This window comes from Mesoplodon mirus (genome assembly GCF_964341445.2).
Source record: "Mesoplodon mirus genome assembly, chromosome: 19".
NCBI lineage: Eukaryota > Metazoa > Chordata > Mammalia > Artiodactyla > Ziphiidae > Mesoplodon > Mesoplodon mirus.
The window spans coordinates 48,927,584-48,949,954 of record NC_138995.1 but is presented as its reverse complement, the minus strand read 5'-3'; the positions used below and the strand labels follow the sequence as shown (position 1 = coordinate 48,949,954).

Here is a 22,371-nt window from a genome sequence, read left to right as displayed (position 1 = left end):
GCCAAGGCCTTCCGAGGTCCGAGACAGATGTGAGTGCTGCCCCTTCAGCACTGGTGTGGCCACATCTGCTGGCCAGAGTTGGGTCCTGAATGGTACAATGCAAGAAGGGATTTGGATGACCTGGGGACAAACCAGAGTGGAGGAAAGGCTTTCCCCGTGGAGTCTCAAATCGAAGGCTCCAAGTTACTGGGGCTGAGCAAAGATCACTTAAATGTTCTCAACAGAAGGCCAACTGTTTACAATCCGAATGCCATTAAAAGCTTTCTTTCAGAACGTACTCACCTATGGTAAACAGCAGAGGTCTTGTAACCTCCACGTCCATTTCTGAGTTAATTTTCTAAAAGCAAAGAATATAGCATGCCTGCAGCAAATACAACATATAAACCCAGCAGAAACGTGAACTGTGCAGGCATGTATAACAAGTATGCAGATGCCATTTATTTGGTCCATAAGTACAGTATAGTCGTATTTGAGTTTTACAAAACATCAAATATAAATAACCTGAAACTGGAACAATACACAAAATTGGCTTCTTACACAGACATACCAGGCAGTACAAGCTGAAAACTTGAGTAAATTAACAACTGTTTTACATTAATATACATAGTGCCAGTTAACATTTAAAAACAAGTTTCAATGCATAGCACTTGATACTTCTTTGAATCTGTTTCAGTCAATTAAGAGTATGAAAATGGTTAGATCTAGGCTAAAAATAATTCTTCTTCTAACCAAAAATAAAGGCATAATATTTATAACCAGGTATCAACTTTACTAAACCACAATATTGTAAAACTGTTAAATGATACCTAAGGGTATTTACATTAAAAAGGCAACATGCATTGTGTTGTTCCACCTCATGACTGGTTATGCACACACTTTGTTCAAAGGGTTTTAAAACTATATTCCTACTTTCAATACAGCATACTGCAATGTTTCTAATAGTTCTAGCAAAATGAATGCTTTCAAAGGGAGCAGAATCATCTTCAAGTCACTGGTGCCAATGTTTTCCCTTTGGAACAAAGGACATAACAAATAACCTGGTTCTGCCCGGAAGGCCTACTGCAGTAAGGGGTTCTGTTCAGAGGCATTTCCGTTCAATCTAACGCTATAACATCATCAAGCTCCTCTGTCTGCTCTGTGCGTGACTTTTTCGCACTGACATTCTCTTTCTCATCTAATTTCCTCTTGCGACTTCTTTCTTCTTCACTGATGTCGGCATTATTTGAGGGAACTTCTTCATCCGAATCAACTATGAGCACATCATCTTGCTCTTGTGCTTATTTCAGAAAAAAAGGGAAAAAATGGTTAAAAGTGGGGGGTTACTAGCAGCTCACTAAAATTTTATGTACGTGAAAAACTAACTCTTTAATATACACCAAACTTTAGAATGGCTACCCTCAGGACCTTGGCTTTATACATTACATATTTCCGTAGTGTTTTAATGTTTTCTGTTACAAGCACCTCTTTCTTTTTTAATCAAAACAAAAATTTTAACAAGCATTATATAATTCAAAGGAATTATTACAGTTCCTTGTTTCTACTTCTCCAACAGAAAAGAGGAGGGTGAATATCCTAATATTCGCAGCAGTGGTAGTAATAAACAACAACATATACACAGCACTTACAATGTGCCAGGAACTGTTCTAAACACTTCACATATACAACTCATTTAATCATCACAACCACCGTATAAAGAAGATAACATTATTATCCATTTTCCAGAGAAGGAAACTGAGGCACAGAGACTTGCCCACGGTCACACAATAGCAGAGGATGAGGTCAGGATTCAAACCCGCAGAGTGGGGCTCTACAGTGTATGCTCTTAACCCTACACTACGGTTGGTTTTGTGTCCCCCATCCCCCACCACTCCACTAAATCAAAGGCAGAAAACCTACCTTACTCATTGCTAGAACCTCCAAAACCTACCCACAGCAGTGCATCAATAAATGCACATTTTGAATTATGATTTTTGAAAAACTACTAGTCCTTTCCTTAAAGGAGGATGATGAACCTTTCTTTTTTCAGAGGGGGGAAAAGTTCATGAATCCATGGCCCACACACTCTGGACTACCTCAAAGTCCATCTTTACAACTCTCAGAGAACATGAGAACCAAGGAACCACCAATATTCCAAAGAACCAAAGACACAGGGTCAAAGAAATGAAAACAAACAAATGAAAAAGTAGTAACTTTTAGTTTCCTGACACTAAATGAAGAGGTAGGTAGGTAGCGTGTGTGTGTGTGTGTGTGTGTGTGTGAGAGAGAGAGAGAGAGAGAGAGAGAGTGAGTGAGTTGGGGTGGGGTGAGGCAGGTAGTAAACGTTTACATTAGAGCACAGTGAAGTACCAACACTGAACACCCAGGAAAAGAGAGCTTCTGGTGCACTTTACCGAAGTCACACTGGTCCTGAGAAAACTGTGAAATGCTAAAATGCTATACTTACCAAGCATCTGTTCACTCAAAATAGTCAGATGCACTGATTTGCTGCCCCTACGAACAGGCATACAAAATCCAAAACTACTACTACTAAGAATGAACCATCTTTATACACCAGCAAACTGACATTTCCAGTCGTAAAAACAAATGAACAAAAAAATAAAGTGTCTATTTTCCATAAAAATTTTACCCAGTCTTAAATATCTTCATGGTTCATACATTCAAAGCTTCATTAAAACAATGCCAAACCAACACACACCTCTAGTACTCCTATGGAGTTCTACGTTATGGTCAACATTCATAAAATAATCAGTTTGTTCTAAATAGTCGTGCTTGGTGCGTAAATTAACAACCTGCCGGCCAGGGCCATGACTCACCTGTGGATGTGGAAGGCTGAGCTCCATCGTCACTGCCATTGGTTATGCTTTGGGCAGCATCTTCAGCTTGCTTGGGCCCCACTTTTTCTGGGGCATCACCAACAACTTCAAATTCAACATCCTTTCCTAGGTCTTCACTGTAAGAGAACCATGGACTATAACACTGGACCACTGCTATACTACTTACAAAAGCAAAGGCACACCAGACAGAAACTGTCCTCAAAGCTCAAAAAGTGTATACTACATACACACCAAATATTTGGATTCTGATTTTCAAAGAGTTTAAAAAAAGACTATAACAGATTTTTATGATAATTCAAAACTCTAATTCAAATGGTCAGTAGCATCGCACTTTCAATTCAGGGAAAGGGCTTTTTAAAAAAATGTTAAGTAACTTTTATTGCTAAAGCAGAAAACGAGTTGAAAACTGTGAGGCCTGATGTAATTCTTAGGCATTATTTCTTCAGCTACTAGGTGAAAAGATTCTATACACTCTACTCTGAGCTTGACCAGAGTAATTTAGTGTTTGCGGGTAGAGTTACATGGATTCTCGGTTTTCTCCCCATCTTTACAGGCAGCACCCTGCTTTTGTAATGAGTTCCCAAAAACATGTATAAAAGTTTAATGCATGAAAGTCAAACAAAAGACTTACATGTTATAAGGGGGGTTCTGTTCCCAGAGAGCTAAAAAATATGATAAAAAAAACCCTAATTATGCCTCCTTTTTTAGACACCATGTGATATATTTCCATTTTATTGTACATGTCCTTTCACAACTAAACACAAGCACACCACTAACATCCAACTGGTGTCTAATCGAGGCCAGATATCACTCCCTAGCGATATCTACCTTTCACTCAATTGTCTCATTTTATACTAATAACCCACATTCAGTTTTTCCTGTCATTTTATGCTTTTTACAAACTAAGTATATATATAATGTAATACTCTCCAAACAACTACACAAGTTCTAAACGTTTGGATATATAGATAGCAACATTGGCAAAAAACATGTGGATGCAGGTGGCAGCCTTTGCATTTTGTTAGATGCTACCTAAAGTAATGAGTCAGGGTGCAGTTTAAGGGTATCAACGAGCATGTTACCAAATTCAGCAGATAAACACACCAAAGTGGAGGACCATCTGTATTTAAATTGTGTTACATATGTGCAAATATCCTGTAATGCAAGCACTCTGGATGCTTTTTTATAAAGTGGGCAGGATATAAAATCAAATAAAAAGAAAAAAATACATGACTCAGGAATCTATATAGGATAAATTTTAATGCTCTCTTGTTACTGTTCCAGATCACAATGAAATACTTGTTTTATGGGAGAAATATTTCTTTCTTCCAAATCAATCTTTAAAACTAATTAAAATTTTTTATTCTAGTTCAATTATCAAAATGAATGCAACCCTGATTATAACTATTCAAATGCCTGGATTTCTACCCTCTCTAGGTCTTTCTGATCAGCCACCACTGATGAGTTAGTTAACCCTTAAACATTTCTTGCTTATCCCTTTTCTTTCTGGATTATCAGATTTTTCTGTAGGTCAAACCTCAGGGAACTTAGCGGCCAACTTGAGCATATACATGGTGCAGCTTCAAATGAACAGTAAGGTTTAAAGGTAAGAAAACATTTTCTCTCCACTTTATCTTTAGTTTGTATATTCAAATAACTTCTTACACTTAAAATGTTAATAGTTCCTACCTATGAAGGATGTTGATCAATAAAGTGTAGTCCTGAAGGAAGTCGTCTGCTTGAAGTCGGCTCCCATTTCTAATTCCAAATTCTGATAACTTCTTGTGATTATTAGCTAGAAAATTTGAAAGAAATTTAGATGCTTTAGTTACATGTCCGTGGAGCAGTCACCTTAATTTTTAAAAGGTAAACCCCTTGCTATAAGCTGAACTCTATCTCCTGAAAATTCGTACACTGAAGCTCTAACACCAGTGCCTCAGAATGTGGCTATACTTCGAGACAGTGCTTTTTAAAGAGGTGATTAAGTTAAAATGAGGCTGTTGGAGTGGACCCTAATCCAATCTAATTGGTATCCTTAGAAGAAGCCAAGGAGGGAGGCCTCAGGAGAAACCAAACCCATCGACTCCCCCCACCCTCCCAACACTTTGATCTTAAGAATTCTAGCCTACAGAAATAGAAGAAAATAAATATGTTATTTAAGTCACTTGTCTGTGTATTTTGATATGGCAGCCCTAGTAAACTAGTCCACTAAAGTATTACTCACTTAGGTACTCAGCCCTGAAAACTTAACTACCAAAATTACTTCAAGGGAACCAAACTGTGAGAAGTTCTGAGAACCTTCTCCCCTTGAAACCAAATTAATCTGGAATCCTACAGGAGTCAGTGACAACTTACAGAATTGTTCAAAATGTACTCTATTTCTAAAGAGGTTATCCACAGAAATGCCAACAAACTACTTTTAGCAAATTTTACAATTCAGAAGTATGAGGAAACTTTATTTCAATGAATTTTTCAACATAAATTTTCAACATTTCTCAATGGACAGACAGCAAGGTCTCCAAAAACTAATCATTCCAACTTAGTTCTCTCTTCCACATGTCATTCTGCTTCATCTGAATATCCCCAGCATGTAGCACACCATGCTTAGCATCTACTAGCACTCAATAAGCCTTTGCTACATGGATTATAAATACTCCAATGAAGAACAATCTCTCCAACTAAACTTTTGGTGTCACCACCTCCTCCTACCTATTCTAGGGCCCATCCTGCCTTAACTATCCTTTCTCTCCTGTATGTTCAAATGCTCCTCTCTCCTGACCTGTAAAAGCACTCAAGTTTCATTTACAAAACTGCTTCTTCATTTAGCTGCCAATTTACACTCTCCCCTCACAACACTCAGTCAGCTTTACTGAGTATCTGTTCTGTGTCTACAGACTGTGTATAACCTGTTGACCTACAGCCACCGTGCCTGGCACATACTAAGTAAACTGTATTTTAAATTCTACTTACGTTTAAATTTACATAATCTAACAATCTTTTACGTTCTTAGCTTTTATTTCTTATTTTACCTTTTTAGTCTCCCTGGAATGTCTCTGGAAAACAATAGTTTCTATCCAGACTTCCATCCCCAAGCCCTTTCACACTCCCTAAAACTCCCCAGCCCAACATGTTCAAAAGGGAACCAGTCACTGAGCATTCTATCCTGGTGAATTAGCATCACCTCTGAAGCCAGGGTCTTGGCAACAGCTCTGTCCAAGCCTAACGATGCTTCTCTTCTTCATCTGTGCTCTAAATTCTGCCTCTGCAAATCTCAAATCTGCCATTGGCTTCTGCCTTAGTGAAAATCCCTCACTTCCCTCCATTTTTTTCCGATTCCCTGCCTCTACTCTTACATCCTTATCTCACCCCCCTGCAGATTATACTACAAGGTAACTGCATTACTTCCCTGCTTAAACCCTGGTGGGAGCAGGATATTGGGGGAGGAGGAAGACAAACAGACATTACACATATGACACAGCGAATCTTCCAGCTGCACAGTCACTGCCAACCCCACAGCACTCCACCTTCCAGTGAAACAAAATAACTGGCCATTCCTAAAGCTTTTATATTGCTTCGTAAGTTTATGCCTTTGTAGATGCTGTTCATTCTGCCCAAATGCAGACTCTCCCCTCTCAGCTCTTCTTCAAGAATTGGCCCATGAGTCCTCTTTCTCCTGTGACACCACCCCCCACCCTCCTTTTACAAAGCTTCAATTCAAACTTTGTACACTTTCTCTCTATAGTATTTCTTAGACGGCACTAAATCTACTTGTTGATAATCCCTCCTCTCCTTCTAGGCTGTAAGTACTTCAAGCCAGGGACAATTATCTTATTCATCTTTGAATTACAAATATCTATGACTATGCCTGCAATACAGAAGGACTCCAAACATATTTGAATAAATGCTCTCTCACCCTCAGTAGCACATGTATTTTGTGAAAAGGACCACATTTGAGCCACTGAGATTCTTGACCAGTTTCCATTTTTAAGGTCCTAGCCTTTAAAAGAGACAGATGGCTAGAATGGGGCTTAAATATTCAACTAGACTCTTAAAACAGACTATGACCCGGCCAAAACGCAGCCTCCAATTACTCATGACCTAATATCCCCAAATTTCTTAACAAGGAGCTATAGCCAAAAAGAATCCTGACACTCCCCGTCAGGACAAATGTGTGGGAACTTCTAAGTCCAATCAGATTGACCAGTGTGGTCTGAAGGAGGCATAACCACAACACAATTCTCACTTAGAAAGCTTAAACAGAATCTAATGCATTACATTTTATATAACAAATACATTAACAAAAGGGATGAACTGCTTAAACCAAAACTGGGCACTGATTTCAGCAATACTCTCTGCTCTATATCACGAGCAGGCTATCAAGGCTTCCCCACTCTTGGACAAACATCACTCCTGTCAGCTGAGGTACTGAGTACCATATATAGTGAATGGATAAACTAACGTGCACTCCTTCACGCAGGCAGTCTGCATCCAAATGAGGGGGAGTGAACACAGGCAATGTATAATAAATACCTTCTGTCTCTCCCTCTTCTGAAGATATTAGGATTGTTCCTTTTCCATCTTCAATTTGGACATCTGGTGCTACCATAGCAAATTTTTCTTTCACTATCTATAAGAAAAAAAAGATTCAAAATATTAACATACAGAATTAAAACCACAAAAAGCCTAGACTTTTTTTTTCATAAAGGCTCTTAACTTTCCCCTTCCACTGGAAATGAGCCAAGTTGCTCTTTAAGGTACCTTAGGGCAACGAGGAAAGCAATGGGAATTTACCCAATTATCCCACGCCCATGTTCCATCCCCATGTTTGACCACTGATAAAGATCAGGTAAAACTTCCTCCAGATGGGGACTGAGAACTCCTTGGCTGGCTCTTGGTATTTTGTCCTTCCCAGCAGATTAGGTACTAAGCTAGACACTTGACATATTTTATCTTAGTCTCTATTCCAAACCCGTACTGACAGATGTTTTATAGACGAAAAATTTCTCATCAATCTGATTCTCAGATAAACAGTCTTCCCCTTCCCGAGTTCCATCTCTAAATTCCAAGACGGATCAGGAGTGATAATATTGTTAAATCCTACCTGATCCTATGAAACAAACAAATAAACAAAAAAACCAAACAACGGAGGAACTCTCTAAAGGTCCAACTACCCTACCAATAGTGGAATTACCTTTAGCTCAAGAATGAGTAGATGCCAACTATAATCGTTTCTTTCCTAAGAAAGAAGATGGGGCAACCACCCTCTCTGCTGGCCAGTATATCAAGTCCTGCTGCTTCCCCATCCAAAACATAAGCTCAAATCAACCAGCCCTGTGTAACCATTTCTGGGAGAAAGGCCATTCATTCTCAAGCAGCCATTAGGGCCACGATGGTCTACTCCCCCATGTCAGGAGATATATAAATATGTAACACTATGATGGACATAATCAGAGGAACTATCTGAAATGATCCCCAAAGTGGGAAGTGGAACCCATTCAGGCCATTTTTTAAATCTTTCCTAATTCAAAAAAAACTAGGAGGAACTGAAGGACCAAGCTATAGAACCAGATCATATCCTAACCCTCCATTTCTCACTCCAGAGCTCTACAGGTGAATCCAAGTGTGCAAACGATGCATCTTCTCAGGGACTAACTTAACATACCAGAATCAGGACCATCACTAGATCATGTAAGGATACCTCCTATCTGCCCAAAAAATACAGAATTTACACACTGCTTGAGAAACAAAGAACTTGCTTACTAAGATACTGTGCCACCAATGTACCACCTGTGCTCCATATTCTAGCCAAAAACGCCTATTCCCTTCTGGGATGTGAAGCACATATTCTGGAACCACAGACAGGAAAGACAACAGGACCCAGATGGTAAAGCAACCCAGGATATCAGAGCAACACACCTCAGTAGTTAGGGTAATTATCTGGCTTTTAGTTTGTTATCACAGTAACACTGTAAAAGGCAAAAGGGGACTTGTTTTTTCTTATAAAAAGAAAAATGAACAACCAGGAAGAGAACTAGGTCCTGCACTTACCTTATCTTGTAAGGTGAGAACAGTCACTTTATGGACATTCAGCCGCACAGTCACCTCTGGCTTGCTGGCACATACATAACAATTAGGGTTGGGAGGATCCAGTGCACAAGGCACAAGGAGCTTCTTTCTTGGGTTTGGTTGTTTATTCAAAAAAATCTTTGGAAAAAAAAAACACAAGCAAAATCAGAAATTTGAGTCATAATTTATATACCATACAGTGTTCACTTAAATACGCCCTTCCAGAAGGAAAACCAAGACCTTAAAAAAAAAAAAAAAAAAACTTTGAGCATGTACTTATTTATTTGTTTGTTTACTCATTTATTTATTTATGGTTGTGTTAGGTCTTCATTGCTGCATGCGGGCTTCCTCTAGTTGTGGTGAGCGGGGGCTACTCTTCATTGTGGTGCACGGGCTTCTCATTGTGGTGGCTTCTCTTGTTGCGGAGCGTGGGCTCTAGGCGTGCGGGCTTTAGTAGTTGTGGAACATGGGCTCAGTAGTTGTGGCTCGCGAGTTCTAGAGCGTAGGCTCAGCAGTTGTAGTACACGGGCTTAGCTGCTCCGTGGCATGTGGGATCTTCCCAGACCAGGGCTCGAACCCGCGTTCCCTGCATCGGCAGGCAGATTCTTAACCCATGCGCCACCAGGGAAGTCCCAAAACCTTCTTAAGAGACTGGTTTTTCCAACCTTCTTTTTAAATTAGCTACCTTGTAAATAAGGCTGAGCTTACTGAAAAGAAATCTCCGTGTACTGAAGACTCTATAGACTATTCTGCACACTAATTTAGTATGAACAAAGGCCTAACCATACTTGTCTCTGGTATCATCATTAAATCTGGTATCATCAGTTTTGGGGTTCCTTCCTAATGGTTATTCTTATCAACTTCAAGCCAACTTCTAACAGGACCAATACACTAATTTCTCTAATTAATGATAATGCTTTCGCAGACATATGGAACAAATGAGCTACCTTTTTTTTCAAATTTTCAGATGACTATGATATTAACATTTACATAATTAAAGGAAAAACAATGTATGTCTGGCACTATTACCATTTCCCTAATACCCAAACAAAATAATAATAAGAACCAAGGGGGAAAAAAAAAAAAAAAAAAACTGCACTTAAGTTACTAAAGTCAGAACACTGGAAGCTGATACACAAATTCTCATCGTGGAATTACCATGTAGTATGGTATCTGCTAAGATGAATTAACTCTAAAGAAGAACCCCATCAATTCCCCAAGGCTTAAAGAAGTAAATCCCTTGACAGGCATTAAGTGCTAGGAAGAGCCCTACTGTAGCCTCTCCCCACAATAAATACTAGGCATATACATTTGTACTCAGGGCTGGAAGCAAGGTACAATGAGAGAACAGACTTATTTGATCTTGATCTTCACTGGGAAGGTAGAAATCAACAGTAATAAAAACAACTGCTAACACTACTAATACTCAGGCTAACACTATTATTAATGTATCCTGGCGTTCATTTATAAATGTGAACAAATGAAGCCCAGACATATGGGTATCATTAGCCCAAGAGAAGAAGAGAGGTAAGAAAGCAAAGAAATGGAAAGGACGTTACAGAACAAAGTAGATACTTGTTCAGGCTGCTATAAAAAGGTAGAAATAAAAAGTATATAGTTCTAAAAAATATATATATATAGTTCTTATAAATTAAAAACATGACAACCAAAATAAAAATTTAAATAGAAAACTGAACCTAAATGGCAGGTTCACTGACCATATGAGTCTACATTCCCTCACCCTGAAATTTCATGGCAACAATAAAAGGTATTTTAAGAGTGCATTAGGGCTTCCCTGGTGGCACAGTGGTTGAGAATCTGCCTGCCAATGCACGGGACACGGGTTCGAGCCCTGGTCTGGGAAGATCCCACATGCCCCGGAGTAACTACCCCCGTGAGCCACAATTACTGAGCCTGCGCATCTGGAGCCTGTGCTCCGCAACAGAGAGGCCGCGATAGTGAGAGGCCCGCGCACCGCGATGAGGAGCGGCCCCCACTTGCCGCAACTAGAGAAAGCCCTCGCACAGAAACGAAGAGCCAACACAGCCATAAATAAATAAATACATAAATACATACATAAATAAATAAATAACAACAACAAAAAAAAGAGTGCATTAATAATGGCACTGGGTGGCTTCCCTGGTGGCGCAGTGGTTAAGAATCTGCCTGCCAATGCAGGGGACATGGGTTCAAGCCCTGATCCTAGAGTCCGTGCGTGCTCCGCAACAAGAAAGAAACCACCGCAATGAGAGGCCCGCGCACTGCAATGAGGAGTGACCCCCGCTCGCCGCAACTAGAGAAAGCCCGTGCATACAGCAACGAAGACCCAATGTAGCCATAAATAAATGAATAAATAAAATTTTTAAAACTAAATAAATAAAATTAAACACAAAATCCTCTCTGAAGAAACACACCTTCAATAGGTCCTTAAAGAATTATTACAGATAGTGTTAACAAATACTAATTGTTTTTTTAAAAAATCATGTATCACATAAGCAAACAAAACACTAAGAGAGATCTAGCAAATGACTGTAAACTCATCCATAAAGATTTCAGACATAAACATGATCAAATATAAGTTTAAAATAAAAAAGACTGACAAAAAAATGACTGAAGAACAGGGGACTATAAAATAACCAAATGGAATTTTAAACCAGAGAACTCCTAGAGGTGAAAAACAATTGAGAAAAGTTAATATAAGGACCCCACACAACGAGTTCTTCCGAGAACTCAGTAAAACTAGCAATGTTAGAAGCAAACTAGCTTCTGCAAATGTGACAAAAGAGAAGCAAATGTGTTTTCCTTTTTGTTATAATTCCCAGGAAGCTTACTTAAACATGCAACTCGCAAGGTAACTTGAATAATTCCTTTTCCATTGCTTTACACCAATTTTATTGTTTTAATTTAAAAATTGCACATAGGAACACTCACTGTTCTACACTGGTCTATTTTTCCTGATAAAATCTTCAATCCTTCCAATACTATCAACCCAGCAATCACTGCATTAGTAGTAGCGATAGCAGGAATAATGTTCCCCGCCATTGCTGGAAAAAAAAAAAAAAAGTTTAGCTGTTAAAACAAACCGTAGAATGTTAGAGGATACAACTGAAGTACAAAAAACTTACATTTGATATCAAATCTGCTCTTCATATTCATACTGAAAATATGCATCCTGAGGTTTGCAGCAGAGGTGACGAAGTCCATTGCAGACGGGTCATCCTGCCAATAATTGAAACCATTTAATAAGTCTCCCCACAAACTGACTCATTTGGCTAGTGTTTCTTTCAGAACAGCAGTTTCACACATTTATAACAAGTCAACTAGAACAAGAGATGGCCTCTCTGGATGAGAAGGGGGCAGGGGCTCATCATCAGCTCCTGTGATCCAGGAATGCGGTCCTACCAAGAGCCAGCAGGTTCTAGGAATTCACTCCTGCTTACACAAATGCACTGGAGACTAAGAGTATAGACCAGAATACCAATTCCATTTATCGATTGTGGCAATCCTTCCCTGGGTCCATCACTCAACAATAAGGTTGTTTGACAAATACAGAACCCAGGGAACACAGGCTGTTCTGAGAAAGCTATTTCATTGAAGCCTCAGAAACAGCTGAACTACTCCTTTTGGCTTTCTTTCTCCAAACTCCCTTCACGTACTCCACAGTCCTATATTGTTTCTTTTCAGATGTGGCAGGACAATACTTTTCCCTTTACAATTTCCGTTCTTCCTGAGCCGATATCCTAGTCTCTCTAATTAGATTTCAGCAAGGTTTCCTGCTTTGAACTGAGAAGAAACTATCGTAGCCCATAATTCAGAAACACCAAAGTATAAAAGAAAAAGCACTGATAGGATGTGGGTTCTTTACATACTTATTTGGCTGGCTATGTAACCACAGGCAAATAAACCTCCCTGACCTAATAGTCATTAACCTGTTAAACAGGGAAAATTATATAAACATCCTGTAAGGTTGTGGTGAGGATTAAATATGATTATTTAAGAGTACCCAACACAGTGTCCATCAGGTACTTCCCCAGGCAATTGGCTTATCACACCCATTAGTTAGAGTTTACTCACAGAGGCTAACAATTCACAGTTCCAAGTTTTGTTATGTAGCCCCTGTGTATAGATGAAAACCTCCCAAGCCACTAGTGTAACAGTAACAATGAAAAAAAAATTTTAAGTTACTCCTTATAGCACACAAACCCTAAAGACTAATGTTTACGAGACTCCCCCAAATCTAAATTTACCAGATTTCAGATGACTGATTCAACCCGTCTCAAAATTTGCACATAAAGTTACCTTAGTTTTCTTAAACCGATCAAACTTTTCTCCTTACTTTAAAACTCACAGCAAATCTCTACCAATATATGAACACATAAACTTTATCAGATAAATCATTTACAGCCACAGAAAATATTGACTACCATTAAAAATAAGTTAACTTACCAAATCTCAAAATGTAACATTTAACTGCAAAATACTATTAAATATTGTTTTAACTTGTAAGAAACATTACACCTCATTTTTCAATTGAGAAGTTTCTCAGGCCTTTAAGAGTTAAAAGGCAATTTTATTACTTTCCAGGCCAAATTAGGCCTATGAGCTGCTGTCTCCAAAAGGATATTAGGACTTGTATTAACAAATCTCTATTACGTAAGAAGTTCTCTTAAGCCTATTTGCTTAAGTCAGATAAACATTTTACTCCAGTAAAGTCACATTTATAAACCATGAACTCATGAGAATCTAAAATGAGGTTTTATGGTATTGCTTAAATTCACATATAGAAAATTCATAGTTCAATGTAGTAATCAGAGAGGAAAACATCCAAACAAAAATCAACATGTCCTCAAAATCTGGTAGAATAAACAATATCCCCAAATTACTAGGCTCTGGTACAGCTCAAGAACTAAAATATACATTTGATATACAAGTAATTGCCACACATTTTCAAAACAAACCTTGTCCCATATAAGCTCAGCTCCGTCTCCCTTTTCTGCTAAATGAACTCTCAAAGTCTCAATGCTCTTTGAAAAAAGACGTGCATAGCTCTTTACATCTAGAACTTGCTGGTCTCTCAGACCTAACTGGGGTTCACTTTGTTGATCTGATGCATTGGTTTCTTCTCCTAAAGAAAAAAATATTAGAAATTTCACTATTAACATCATTCCTCTACTCTGTTTAACAATTCAATACCCAATGATAAGAAAATCGAATAATATGAAACAAATTCCATTAAAGTAATTATCACTGCAATACACTCACGTGTACAAGAAAATCGCCAATACTGATATGGGAAAGGTGCAAGTGCCTCAGAACGTCACAGGACGTTACGAGAGGATTCAAGAGTACAATGTAGAGCAAACAACTAGCACTATGCCCAGAACACAGTTAGCACTCAGTAAGTGGAAGCTATTAGAGCAACACTTGAATTGGGCCATAAAGTGAAGTATCCGTTACTGTAGGTAACTGTAGAAAACGGCTCCAAACTGACATCCTAAGTCTCCTGGTACCTTTTAAGTTCTACTATACTGAACACTGCTGTGCAAAACAAGCTGAGACACAATGTGTGGAAGGAGAGTGGGTAAGTCGGTACAACTACTACAATAGTTTTTCTTGCACTTAAAAGTTATAAATATGTTCCTAAGTTAAAGGAACAACACTTTATGTCAGGGAAAATATGAAACAACTAAATGTTAACTGATAAGGGACTAGTTAAATAATACCGACTGAAAAGAACAAGTCAGAGTATATAAATAGTATGATTCCATTTACGGAAAGTGCATATACAACTGCCTGCGTCTACGTGCACAGAGTTATCACCAAGACATTCCCTACAACATTAATAGTAACTATTTCCCTAGGTGATGAGATTTCCAGTGATTTTCCTTCTTCATACTTTGCTGAACTGTCTGAATTTCTTACCATGGGTGTATACCACTGAATACCAAGAAATGACAGGGCTATTTAAAGACTTTAGGTTAGAGAATTTCCAATTTAGGTATCCCAAAGACAAAAATGTATCCTTTACCTTGACTTTGCACTTCAGCCCAATCCAATGGAACTGGAGGTTTCCTTTTCCGCCACAGTTTGTCCATTGTCAACAGATACCTGATATCATCTTTAAAAAGCTAAGATAGAAAGAAGGGAAGAAGGAAGGGAAGAAAGGTAAATTCCATGAACCCTACAGTCCCTATGCTGATAAAATATAACAAAATTTCCCATCTGATTTATTTTAAACATTACACTATAAAATCTGATTTAAAGAACACATGTTATATACCAGTAGACTAACAATTCTCAAAGGGGCAGGGGGAGCTTAAACCTTTGTGTAAAAGGAAATTTTACACAAAACCCCTGTACGTGAAAACAATTAAAATCAGAGATGCTGATGAAAGCAGAGTAAGGAAACTCTGAACTGTGCTGACTGACCCTGTCCTCCCAAGTCACCTCCCCTAAATTAGCTCCTCAGATCAGTCGGAAGCACAATCATACCGTTCAAGCGGACTAAGTGAATACACACCAACTCCACAAGAATTGAGCCTAAAGGTACCAGTTAGCAATATCTCCAAGTTTGTGGGTACATACCAATAAAGCACACACATTTAAAAAGGGCTCAAAAACAGAATTTCTTAACCATCTGCAACATCTTTGAAATGTGCTCCCGCCCCCCCCCAATAACCTCAAACACACAAAACAATTCCTATTTCGAAAATAAAAACATAAACATTACCACATATAGACTGAGAGACCATCACATGAATCACACTTCCTATGTGGCAGAATCTCAGATGATCTTAATAGTTTTACCTTTTCCTTAGCTATATTTTCTATTGTTGACTGATTTATTCCACAGGTTTGCTGTATGTACCGGGTATGAATTTAGATGTGGCTAAGTTAAAAGAACTATTTCTATCAAAATATACTCAATTCAATAAATATTTATTAAGCATCCTTAATCTTTGAAAACCAGCCAAATATACAACTAATTAGAGTACAATTCAGTGTGAAGACCACACAGCTCTGAGTACTATAAGTTTTTTAAAATACTGATTTATTTATTTTTGGCTGTGTTGGGTCTTCGTTGCCGCGCGCGGGCTTTCTCTAGTTGCGGTGAGTGGGAGCTACTCTTCGTTGTGGTGTGCAGGGTTCTCACTGCGGTGGCTTCTCTTGTTGCGGAGCACAGGCTCTAGGCACGCGGGTTTCAGTAGTTGTAGCACGTGAGCTCAGTAGTTGTGGCTCACGGGCTCTAGAGCGCAGGCTCGGTAGTTGTGGCGCATGGGCTTAGTTGCTCCGCAGCATGTGGGATCTTCCCGGACCAGGGCTCGATCCCGTGTCCTCTGCATTGGCAGGTGGATTCTAACCACTGAACCACCCGGGAAGTCCCTATCTTCACACTCCTGTCTCTTTCTATAAACCTATGAATCTCAACCAAATCCTTAGTCTAAATTGCTCTACTTACCTATAGGACCATCTGTCATCTCTCTAATATCCCAGAGGAATGTCAAAATTAATTCTATCACCTTCCCCTCTTCCCCAACCCCCACGCACACATCTGTTTCCCATCCTACCTATCTCAGAGAACGGCACTTCTGTTCACCTGCTGCCCAGCAGGAAACCAGGTAGCATTATTCTTCGCCCCTCACCTTATACATACAAAGTCCTGTTGAGCCTAACTTTTCCTCCACACTCCACTGGGAATGCAGATGGGTTGTACTTCAGATTACTCTGGCATTGCACAACTCCAGAAGGCACTGCCCCATATTGGTTACAAGAGGAACACCAGGTCCTACAATAGTGTACTGCATACTTTCTATACCTTATAGACTACCCTTTAATGGATTCCCACTGTCTTGGTATAACATCCTTATCATGACCTAGGAAGTCCTGCCAGATCTAACCTCAGCTTACCTTTCCAGTCCTCTTTCCACTCTCCCGTTTAATGGGAATTATTTCAGTTCTTCAACCTGAAACTTTCTTTCTATATGCTGCACACTCATCCCCACCTTTATTCTTTAAAGTCTTGAGTTGAAATGTCAAGACTTTAAAGAAGTCTTGACAGCCTCTGGACAGCCTCTTCTGAACCTTCATACTAGGTCTAATAATGTTTAATAATAAGTGGGGTTAAGTTTACTTATTATTAGAGGATTCCAATGCATCAGAACTTAACGTCATAACACCCTGAACTTGAAATTACTTGTTCAATGTTGACTTCCCTTCTAAATGCTGAGTTCCCTCCCTAAAAAGAGCTGGGACCCTATTTTCTGTCTTTCACCACTAAATCCTCTGTACTTAAAGTGGCCCCTGGCACACAGCAGATGATTAAAGTTACCTGTTGAACAACGGACTGGAGATGTATTTCAGATTATTCTGGCATTCAACTGTTGCTCAGGTTGGAATGGAAATAGGTATATGGATACTAGTTTGGAAAACATTGTCGATATCCATATCAGAGTTAAGTGCATCTGATTTTAAGTATAATCAAAATAAAAACCATTTTCTAGGTAAAGGCTGTAGTGAGGAAATAAATGCAGTAGGTTTAAGAAAGTCAACCTGGGCCTCCCTGGTGGCGCAGTGGTTGAGAGTCCGCCTGCCGATGCAGGGGATACGGGTTCGTGCCCCGGTCTGGGAGGATCCCATATGCCGCGGAGCGGCTGGGCCCGTGAGCCATGGCCGCTGAGCCTGAGCATCCGGAGCCTGTGCTCCGCAACGGGAGAGGCCACAACAGTGAGAGGCCCGCGTACGGAAAAAAAAAAAAAAAAAAAAGAAAGTCAACCTGTGACATGTATTGTCACTGAGGAAAGATGAAATAGAAGCTGGAGGGAGCAGTAGGCCATTTGCTTAGGCCAACAGGACGTGTGCATGTCAGAAAGCAGACAGAAGGAGCCAGGAGACTCAAGATGCAGGGCAGAGAGAAAATACTATTTGAAGACAAAGGTACAAGACGGAAAAATAGCAGGTGGAAGCGCTAGCCTTTACTCAAAGGGATTTCTCTCAAACAGAAAAGAGCTAATAAGAACCTACTGTATAGCACAGGGAACTCAGTACTCTGTAATGACCTGTATGGGAAAAGAATCTTTAAAAAAGTGAATATATGTATATGTATACCTGACTCACTTTGCTGCACACCTGAAACTAACACAACATTGTAAATCAACTATGTTCCAATTAAAAAAATTTTTTTAATTAAAAAAAAAGAAGCAGGGGAAAGAGAAAAGACTTTTTAAAACACAGATCTGAGGGCCTAGCTGAGCCATAATTAGGTGGACCTAATTAAAGCAATCTTACAGATTTCTCTAAAAATATTGAGCAAACAATATATAAAATGAAGAGGAATTCACCCAAGAACACAGGCTTAGGGATTCAAGAGCAATTTAGAACATGTCAACCAAACTCTCAATAGAAGATTTGAGCGGCAAAGGGACATAAGACAAGAAACAGCAGGAACCAAAAGTCAGTTATATAAACAAAATCAAGTTCAGTGAAAGTGAGGGAAGGAAAGACAACCAAGAGTGAATAAGCAAGCCTCTGTATTTTACCTTCTATAAAGATGCTATACTGATTTAGTATTGTTAAAATTTCAAACCTGTTTATCCCACCTGCATCAATGAATTCACTAGGACAGCAGTAGGCATAAAAAGAAGTGTAATTCAATCATGTACTAGTTTAAAACAGAATAACACAAATCTATCCACAATTATAAAAAAAAAAGGTAAACCTAACCTTAGTAAAAAGTTTAACTGGATCATATCCAGTTGATTTAGCCCATTCCTTGGTGGAAATACGTTTAATGTCACCATCTTCATTAGATGCTCTGGCTCTGGCTTCGGCTTCCATTGGTTCCCCTACAAAACAAACACCATTTTATTTTCAACTGTAGTTAGTGTAGAACTAAGTTCTCATCTACCTTTAGGGGAAAAAAGAGTCACTCATGGAGGTCACCAGCATCTGACACATTCTGAGTTCAAGGAGACAGAATTATAACATGCTCACCACCATCTTTTTCTACCTCAGTTTCTGAAGGCCATATGTAGAGCAGTTCCAAGTACAGACCTATAATCAGATCTGGAAACAACTCCTGGCTCTATTTACTAGATTTGTGAAATTTCCCTGAACAGTGTTTCCTCACAAGTAAAATGGCAGCATCCACTTTAAAAAAAAAAAAACCTTAAATACATAATATATTATCTAGCACATAACAGCAATTATTTCCCCCCGCCTTAAGCTATCAATACTAAATTAGCAAAATAAAGATAGTGCTCACCAATAAGAAAATATACCCCAACTAGTTTACTCACAGGAAGCTTCAGGGTCAGCTCTGTCAGGAGACACTTCTTGATCAGCATCTTCTTCCCCAAACAACTGGCTATAATTTAAGAATAGTAAATATTTATGTACAACAAAATACTCTGAACAAAGGTTAACTTTTCCTACTTTTCTCAAAAACAACTAATTTAGTTATCTCAAATCTTTAGTAGGGATGAAAAATAAACAACTGACAAATTATGTTCCATAAACTTAAAAGTATTAAAACAATCTGTTTAAAACAGCTTGCAGGGACTTCCCTGGTGGCACAGTGGTTAAGAATCCGCCTGCCAATGCAGGAGACACGGGTTTGAGCCTTGGTCCAGGAAGATCCCACATGCTGCAGAGCAACTAAGCTCGTGCGCCAACATTACTGAGCCTGTGCTCAAGAGCCCACGAGCCACTACTGAGCCCGTGTGCCACAACTACTGAAGCCCGCGTGCCTAGAGCCCATGCTCTGCCAGAAGAGGAGCTACCGCAATGAGAAGCCCACACACCACAACAAAGAGTAGCCCCGCTCGCCACAACTAGAGAAAGCCTGCATGCAGCAACGAAGACCCAATGCAGCCAAAACTTTAACTAAAAAAAAAAAAAAAAACTGCTTGCATCCTCATTTCAACCACAACACAGGCAAGGCTAAATTTTAGTAGACCTAGATTCATTTCTGCTAGCTAGGCTCTGCAAACTCCTATGTTATAATCTTTGATCAAGAGACAGGTGAGCGGCTTTTACATTCCAACATGGATAATATTCCACTGTCAGAATAATAATTGTGAAGTATACCTGCAGCTAGCTGTTAAACAAATACTGGCACACCTATTATGTGCGAGGCACTGGTCTAGGTGCAAGAAACTCAGCAGTGAATAAGACGGTTTTCTTTTATAAGAAATAACAGAAAAGTATTAAGCTGAAATTCTCTTTTGTTAAGCAAGTTATCCTATGAATTGTTTAATAACTTTCCAACCATTCCTCAAGCACATAACTTATAATAAAGCTATCTTAAAAAGCTATCTTTTTTTTTCTTTGGCTGCGACACGCAGAACTTCCCCGACCAGGGATCGAACCTGTGCCTCCTGAATTGGAAGTACGGAGTCTTTACCACTGGACCACCAACCAGGGAAGTCTGATAATAAAGCTATCTTAAAGAAATCCTTTGTACAGTAAAAATCTCAAAGATCCTGATACACTTTACAAGAAAATGGCCATTTGTTTCCCACTGGTTGTGCCCCAAAATACAGCCCCACAACAGCACACAAGAGTTCCTATCGACTTACTTCCTCTCCAGACCTAATGTTCTGCCAAACTAGCAAGTATAAAATTGTATGTTACTGTGGCTTTATTCGTGATTTTGCAAGTCAATCATAAAGTTAAACACTATCTTCATTTGCTTATTGCCTATTTGGGTTTCCCTTTAAGTGAAAAAAATGTCTGTTAGTATTATTTTGTCAGGTTGTCTTTTTCCTACTGATTACAGCAATATATTCCAGATCACAGTTTTGGTTGTTACAGCTATTTCACCCCATATAACAGCTTATCATTTATACATCATTTAATGTCTCTTGATGACGAAACACTAAATGAACTTGAATGTATCAATCCTTTATTTTATAATTAGCACTTCTGTATCTTGAGAAATTGTTCCTTAACTCCAAAGATAAAAGATTTTCTCCTATATCAGAAAAATTAAAAGTTTTGTCTTTCACATCTGAATAATTAATCCACTTGGACTTTATTTCTATATATTGTTAATTTACACATATCATTTGAAGTAGAGAATACAATTTTTTTCCACATTGGTAGTGAACTGCCTTCCCTTCTATTTAGTCCCTTCTTTCATCTGGGATCTACTGTGCAACCTCAATTACAGTCTGTTTTTCTATCCCTGCACCAGCAACTCACTAAATTATTTTTACCTTTTTTTTTTTTTTTTTTTTTGCGGTACGCGGGCCTCTCACTGTTGTGGTCTCTCCCATTGCGGAGCACAGGCTCCGGACACGCAGGCTCAGCGGCCATGGCTCACGGGCCTAGCCGCTCCACAGCATGTGGGATCTTCCCGGACCGGGGCACAAACCCATGTCCCCTGCATTGGCAGGCGGACTCTCAACCACTGCGCCACCAGGGAAGCCCTATTTTTACCTTATATTAAATCTTGAAATCTGTTAGAGCAAGTCACCTCAACTTACTCTTCTCCAAAAGTATTTTGGTTCCGCTTAAGCTTTATTCTTCCATATAAATTTCAGAATCAGCTGAACAAGTCCCCAATGAGATTTTAATTAGAATTGCATTGAATCATATTAATATTTTATATACACAAATTAGTATAAATATATCTTTTGCTCTGTCAGCTAAGAGGGTCTAAAAGAAATGGCACCCAGAACTATGCCTAAGCACTTGCATCTTGGTTCCTAGTATCATTCTTCAATTAAAGGAACCAGGGCTCCTTGAAGAAATGTCTATTTCTAGGACTGAAGCAGGAAACATACAAGATGAGCGTGGAGCATCTTGTAGTACCAGAAAGTAAGGAATTGCTCCAAAAAATCCCCACACATTGATGGCAGTATATCGAAGAGCACAAAGCCAACTGAAGAGCTCCCAGTGGCCAAAGCTGGAACAATTTGAGCAACAAAATAAAACAGTATTAGATTATAACCGAAACCATATTCAGTATCAATGAGTCCACACTGATACCAATAAATGGGTGAGAAGAGACAGGACAATATAGAAAGGGGAGGGAGTAACTTTACAGTGGAGAAAACAGACAAACACTACATTAAAGTAATCAAGGCCTACACTAATAGTCATAAATCATGTTGATAACACGTACCCTTCATATGATATGATGAAAATGGCACTTTATCTCTGTGGTCTTTCTCCCAAAAATCCATAACCACAGTATTATCAAGAGAAAAACATCAGACAAATTCCGACAGTGGGGCATCCTAAAAAATACCTGACCAGGGACATCCCTGGTGGTGCAGTGGTTAAGAATCCGCCTGCCAATGCAGGGGGACACGGGTTCAATCCCTGGTCCGGGAAGATCCCACGTGCTGTGGAGCAACTAAGCCCGTGTGCCACAACTACCGAGCCTGCACCCTAGAGCCCGTGCACCGCAACTACTGAGCCTGAGTGCCTAGAGCCCATGCTCCGTAACAAGAGAAGCCACCGCAAT

At 39.2% G+C, this 22,371-nt stretch overlaps 1 protein-coding gene across 1 annotated transcript in view; it reads right to left on the bottom strand.

The window, feature by feature from the left end:
* Positions 1-416: 416 nt before the first annotated feature.
* The window catches only part of UBA2 (ubiquitin like modifier activating enzyme 2), a 32,661-nt gene continuing 10,706 nt past the window's right edge, over positions 417-22,371 (bottom strand). Inside the window, exons 7-17 of the mRNA XM_082605820.1 lie at positions 19,196-19,263; positions 18,621-18,742; positions 14,929-15,028; positions 13,859-14,025; positions 12,026-12,119; positions 11,832-11,944; positions 8,883-9,038; positions 7,365-7,461; positions 4,524-4,629; positions 2,814-2,950; positions 417-1,276 (exon numbers count right to left, since the gene is read on the bottom strand). Of these exons, the coding sequence (XP_082461946.1) occupies positions 1,095-1,276; positions 2,814-2,950; positions 4,524-4,629; positions 7,365-7,461; positions 8,883-9,038; positions 11,832-11,944; positions 12,026-12,119; positions 13,859-14,025; positions 14,929-15,028; positions 18,621-18,742; positions 19,196-19,263 (1,342 nt within the window). The 3' untranslated portion in view covers positions 417-1,094. The remainder of the gene's footprint in view (positions 1,277-2,813; positions 2,951-4,523; positions 4,630-7,364; positions 7,462-8,882; positions 9,039-11,831; positions 11,945-12,025; positions 12,120-13,858; positions 14,026-14,928; positions 15,029-18,620; positions 18,743-19,195; positions 19,264-22,371) is intronic.